At 36.9% G+C, this 6435-nt stretch overlaps 1 protein-coding gene across 1 annotated transcript; it reads left to right on the top strand.

Annotated features, from left to right (window-relative positions):
- The first annotated feature begins 3153 nt into the window (after nt 1–3153).
- LOC144639584 (dual specificity mitogen-activated protein kinase kinase 2-like) lies at nt 3154–6069 on the top strand. The gene is made up of 3 exons (XM_078498868.1): nt 3154–3346; nt 3777–3840; nt 5636–6069. Exons 1-3 carry the CDS (start codon nt 3225–3227, stop codon nt 5837–5839), a joined length of 390 nt encoding a protein of 129 aa, XP_078354994.1. The 5' UTR covers nt 3154–3224; the 3' UTR covers nt 5840–6069.
- Nucleotides 6070–6435: the final 366 nt, after the last annotated feature.

Below are 6435 nucleotides of genomic sequence, written 5' to 3' on the forward strand. Positions count from 1 at the left end.
GCCAGGCGGTGTGCGCACTGGGATCGCTATGCATCATGGTCGAAATTAAAATTCTGGTCATTTGTGTCAAGTCGTGGATAAGTGCACATCTCGTGGCAGGCGACGAAGGCGAGCTGTATTCGTTAAATACGCTGCGAAAATCAGCGAACTTCCTATGTTTTCTTTAAAAGAACGTTAATGAACAAACAAGTTCGAGTTTGGTTGCGAAAACAGTCTTCGCTTCTTGATACATACCGTTTGTTTATACGTACATTCGCATGTTGGTCCATGTGAGCGAAGGATAAATTATCTGCCCTGCCGGTGCATCGATAGCGGTCGATAGCCTACCATCCACTGCAAGACGACTCAATACCTGGGCCCAATATCACTTTGTTCGATCATTCACGATCAGTCAGCACTTTTTTGACTCTCCTTAAAGTCAGTGATCCCAAAACAATCGTGAGCAAACTCAAGGTAAGATGGCCTGTTCGAATGTTTTGACTTCTCTGTCCGTTCAGTCACTTCAGTGCCACCTTGAGTATTGAAATCGATTTGATCGTTTCGAGTTTTCAACTGTAGAAATATTGCGTTAAAAAGGCTTGATTTAATAGCTGCCTTGTGTTGTATAAGCTACCGAATCTGCATGATAAGAATTGTACTGATGTATTCTTGTGTTTATGTTTATACAAACTGATCAAAAGTTGGTACAAAATGTTATGAACAAGATCCTTTATAATTTAAGCTTTTCCAGGCTTTTTGCTGCTTGTTGCAGTTCTTTTTTGTCATTTACGGTTGAGGTTTGACTTCCACCTGCATATACATTTAAACATTATTGAGCAACATTTCCCATGGGCTTGTTCTTTTTAAACTAGAACACTTCAGTAATACTTGTAGCAGGTGGTTTAGAAAGTGTTAAATCAAATAAAAGAAAAACTGCATTTTACTAGCTTTTACTGTATGTTTATTTATCATTGCCAATTTTTTGGTACAATTCTTATGAAAAGTAGTTTAACTGTTTTGTTATAGCCATGAAACAGCAAATGGCATTTGTGCTTATACAGCCTAATGGAGTCACCAGGAGAGTTTGGGAGAATTTCATAGTTTATGTTCAGTTAGTTCTCTCGTGGTTATATTAGGCTATCAAAACATGTCCCAAAAAGCCTACAAGTCATTCCCATGTTTACATACCTCCTGAAACAGGTTCGCACATAAATGAGCATGCAATTGCTTGCTTGAATTGTAAAACAGTGAATAGCATACTCATGAACCTTTCAGCTTTAGATCAGCCTACATTAGCAGGTGTAATAAATAGCAACCAGATCAGAAATTATGATGCAAGTCTTCTTTCATGCCTTTTAACTCCTTCCCTCTCCCATTTACTGAATTATAAAATGGTGTCAGCACCTGGATCTTGGAATGTAGTGATCTAAGGCAATTTTTTGCAAGTCATTTCTCTCATCTGAATGTATTCTCTCATCATTGACATATTAGCACTGATCTCACAGGGGCGGCGGAGCAGTTTTCCAGATGGGGGGCTGACTAGTGACTTTAAGTGGGGGGCTTTAGAGACTCTTCTCTTAAAAAGTCTTTATTTTTCGGAAAAAGTGGGGGGGCTAAAGCCCCCCGGCTCCGCCGTCCCTGTCTCAATGACTGCACTTGCTTTGATGCCAGTTATTTATAGCAATAGCTGTTTTCCCTGCCCTTGGTTCACCTGGTGACCATTTTAGCACTCAGTATACATTCTGCCTACCAAAATAAGCAAATCCCTGAGTATCTCTGTTGTCATCTAAGGATCTTTATCATGCCGTCACCTTTAAAATTCACAAATTGGTGTATTTTTCTTTTTTAACAATTACCTGTCTTCAATGGGCACATTTTATACAAGTAAACAATGAACACAAGTCAAGCATACAGACTTTTATTCAATTTATTCAATCTTTATTTTAGACACCTGGAAGCGAAGAAAATGATCTGGGAATTTGTGTTCAACATCACAATACCCTTGAATGAACTTTCCCACAGAGTTTGATTCAGCTTTTAAACACATCTTTGACTTATAATAACGATAAATCGTTCCCTTTGACTAAAATGAACTCAGTTAACTTCATCAAATTGCCAGTTTCACAAGAAGCCAATACATTATTTTTTATTTAGTTTGGGTTAGCCTGTAAATTACTATCAGCCATGCACCGATGTAAAACATTTTAAGCACCGCTGGTAATCTAAACAATGTTGGAGGAAACGGTTCGTCGCTATCTCATGATTAAACGAGTCACACCATGCGATCACTTCTTGCATCTGTCACCTCTTTGAAGCCATATTTGCCACCAAAACATGTCTGTATTAATTCGGAAAATCTACAACACAACGAGGGGAGCGTTTGGGAGCGTTTATACCCTGGCCTAGAACAAGCATTGTAGAAACAGTTTAAACCAATTTCTTCGTTCAATGTGCAATGTACGAAAAATTATAGCTCAAGACAAGACGGATTCAAATTACATGCTCATACGGGACGAATTTTCGTTGTCCGCGTTTTTGCTGAAAATAATATACATTGCTTATTTTGTTGACAAAGATACAATCTTAGTGAGAATAAGTTTTTGTAAATGTAGAAAAGGAGCTCAAAAAAGAAATAATTCTATCGATAAACGAAGCTTGTAACTTACTAAATTTTCCCAGCTTCGCCGCCATCTTGAAAATTTTACATCCACAATGCATAGCGATCCCAGTGCGCACACCGCCTGGTTGGTGGCTGTGGGACTGCTGATTTTTTTCTACTATATCTGCTTGCTGTAAACATTAAACAGGTAAACTGGGGCATTATTCCGGCTAACCAGAGTGCTATACTTATACCTACAGTGTAACTGAAGTGTAAGTCTGCAGACTGCAAATTATTTTGCCGTACAACAAATCTTAGAATATTTTTCCAGTCTGTAATCAAGTATACAGGTAGCTCTTCAACACTTTTTGCATTCACAACAGCAGAAATGTATAGAAGGAGCTCAAATGTAATGAGATGGTATAGCAAAATGACTGTTCATTGTAGATGTTGAAGCTGTATTTTTCTAGTTTCCATGTTTGTTTTACTCTAACTCTGTTTGGCCAATTGAACAATAGGAGAATTACAATTGGAGTTATTTTTTTTTACCTCAAGAAATTGCCATGTGTATGTACTTGCAAATAAATTAATAATGCCATCTCGAAAAGATGTTGTTTACATACCATAGTACACTGTGCATTACATAATGTTCATGAATGTACCATCACCTTTCTTCTTTTTTCATTGTGCAGTAAATTTATGTGTCCCATCACAACGAAGGCCAGGACGACAAAAAGCTGCTGGATGTCGCAGTAAGGAAGATGACAGGTCAGTAAAATAGGACATGACATTTTCCACACGATCATGCATTTTTATGTTAAGAGTGGGAAATGACTGTCAAATACGTGATCTGTTTGTTGCTCAATTAAAATTAAATTGCTGCAGTGTTTGTTTTAGTGTTTAAATCCAAATACACGACTAGAAGAGCTAATGGAATATTTCAATGGGCATCCGTGGGGAGTTGCAAGAACCAGAATTCGAATTATCGGGGTAAATTTGACCCAAATTTTGATCAAGGGAATGAAATTTAGTCCGAGTTAGCGGGGTTTTTGAGTTATCTGAGTTCAAGTTACCGGGGTTCTACTGTATATATAATTTGCGACTCAGGTTTGTTAAAGGATGAGTTCTGGGGGATTATCTACAATGTAGGTTTTAACAATAGTCAGCATTTTAACTGTAGTGCATTTTGCCTTGGCAGTCAAATTGAAGCAAAGCTTCAAGAAATCACAAAACAGACTGGGATTCTAAAGTTGCAAGATAAAGTTAGTAATTCCTACTGTTCTTTTATTGTGGTTGCCTGTACATGTATGTCACATGCAATGTGGTTTACAGAAGGGTTCTTATATTGGATTACTGTTAATAATAAGAAATTCTTTTGAACCAAGTAATTACAATATGTTTTTCATGTAAAGTAGGTGCATTGTTCTTCTAATCCTGATTCAGAGAAAGAAATTGCATAATATATTGCATAATATAAAGTTCCTTACTTTAGGCTGTGATAGCTTTGATAAACTTTTCATCGTACATACCTTTAAACAAACAAAAGCGCAGCGGAGATGGATCAATCGATAAAAATAAAAATTATAACTTTACATGTATACATGTAAGAGTGAAAACCCTGAAAAGTTGCGTACGAACGAACTAAATTCGATTAAAAAGATCAAATCTTAAAAAAGACAACAAGATTTAATCTTAGAAATACAAGCGATATTCGTGAGAGAAATGATTCGCTTCACCTTGACTGAACAACAGTTCAAACGTCGCTTCAGCTACGTTATCCTTGCTTGACGACGTTTGCTCGCTTTGTTTCTACACACTTGTTTATTTGGTAAAATGATTACTTTATATTATGCAATGAATGTGTGCTTGACAATAGGCAATTACATAAAATCTCGAGTGAAGTTGGAGACGTTTACTTGCAGTTTTTTAGGCTTCTCCCGTGACCAGAGTCTCGTCTTGCGAGACAAGAATCTCGTCTCAGGAGAGGGTGGTAACTTACTTTTGAGCGGTACTGTATAACTACTGTTAGTAATAATCCATTTTATGACATTTTACTCTTTCCTTTAATTTTTATTCCACAAAATGTATGACTAAGCACAGTGATTCCCATTAACAAATAAGACTTTTTTTTACCAAACAGAGAAATGTTTGGTGCCCATTTAGCCGTTACAATGTTTTAATTGTTACAATGTATTTTTCTTATAACATGTAGTATAATTAGCACTTTTCAGTTGTGGGAAGCAGGGTATAATATTTTACCCTTTAAGGGTAAGATATGGGACAAAGAAAAAATCTGAGTCCCCAACGGGAATCGAACCCATGGCCTCCCAGATACATGTACCGGTTGGGCGCTCTTACCAACTGAGCTACAAGAGACTCGTTGTGAGCTTAGGCCATTTACTAGGTTGATATGTGACGCGCCTCCTGCATACTGCTAGGATCAGCAATGTCGAAATCATTAAATGTGTTGTAAATAATAAAGATGGTAAATTTCAAGCTCGGTGATAAATAGTGAAGAAATTATTCAACATGACATGAGCATGGGACAAAGAAAAAATTTGAGTCCCCGACGGGAATCGAACCAACGGTCTCCCAGATACCGGTTTGGCACTCTCGTAGCTCAGTTGGTTAGAGTGCCAAACCAGTATCTGGGAGGCCATGGGTTCGATTCCCGTCGAGACTCAGATTTTTTCTTTGTCCCATGCTCGTGTCATGTTGAATAATTTCTTCGCTATTTATCACCGAGCTTGAAATTTGCCATCTTTGTTATTGAAATCCTCTAACATTTTCAAACATTCAAAATTATATCAGATCTCACACTAAACTGATTTCAATAAATTTATTATGCTACATGTATTTAACAATTATCCTGCGAAATCGCACAGAATATTCAACAAATTGTCAACAAACTACATTTTGAAGCTATAGAAAAATAGGGTTGTGCAGCATTTCCAATATTTTGTGCGTATTTGTTGAATTATTAGTTAGGATACATGTATAATTTTTATGTATGCTTGGCTCTAAACAAAACAATAATGGAAGTTGTGCTTTTGTCAGAGTTTTGACTTTACTATTGATGATTTGGAGACTGTTGAAGAAATTGGAAGTGGGACATGTGGCCAGGTGTGCAAGATGAGGCACAAGCAATCAGGACATGTTTTGGCAGTCAAGGTAAGAAACTACACTGTCACCCACCTCATGTACTTTATTATAAAGAGCACTAAACGATCTCCCACTTTTGTTTTTTTGTGCACTAGCTGATTTATGATTTGTAATGGGATTCCCCTTCAATAAGCCCTTTTACCCTCAAAAGGTCTGAAAATGTTATGATGTAGTTTCTAAAATTTTATTGTAACTGATTAAAAAAGATTAACAGCTGATACAATGTAAGACACTGCACTGTTAATCTCTGTGGTGAAGTTAATCAGTTTGAAGTGTTCTAGTCAACATGTATATTAATTAAGTAAATTTAAATTTGCAATTGGCAAACACATTTTAATAATACATGTAATAATAATAATAATAATAATAATAATAAATAACTTTATTTCACATGATCATACACCGAATGCAAATATGGCGGATCACTTGGTTGGTGCCTGGGACGAGCTGCATAAAAGCGAGGCTAGTCAGGCTTCGGTGTTTTGTTTTGACAATGCTTTCGCTGAGACGAAAGAAAGGAGTACAAAGGAGTTCACGATCGCCGCGGGAACTGTTGATTTGTTCGCTATGTTTTAGGTTAGAAGATCTTAGAAAAATGTGTAAGCGATCACATTTAGCTCCAAGTCGTTCTTATTTGGCTCAATGTTTTCACTAGCTTTAACTATCGGGGCAGTTGAATTTCATTCACTTGGTTA

Source organism: Oculina patagonica, unplaced genomic scaffold (genome assembly GCF_052425735.1).
Source record: "Oculina patagonica isolate OP01 unplaced genomic scaffold, crgOcupat unplaced1086, whole genome shotgun sequence".
In the NCBI taxonomy this organism is placed as follows: Eukaryota; Metazoa; Cnidaria; class Anthozoa; order Scleractinia; family Oculinidae; genus Oculina; species Oculina patagonica.

Excerpts from the sequence above, each read along its gene's own strand:
- LOC144639584 (XM_078498868.1), top strand. The coding sequence starts at position 3,225 with ATGTTCATGAATGTACCATCACCTTTCTTCTTTTTTCATTGTGCAGTA. Across the intron at positions 3,347-3,776 it reads CGCAGTAAGGAAGATGACAG|TCAAATTGAAGCAAAGCTTC; the intron begins GTCAGTAAAATA and ends TTGCCTTGGCAG. Across the intron at positions 3,841-5,635 it reads TTCTAAAGTTGCAAGATAAA|AGTTTTGACTTTACTATTGA; the intron begins GTTAGTAATTCC and ends TGCTTTTGTCAG.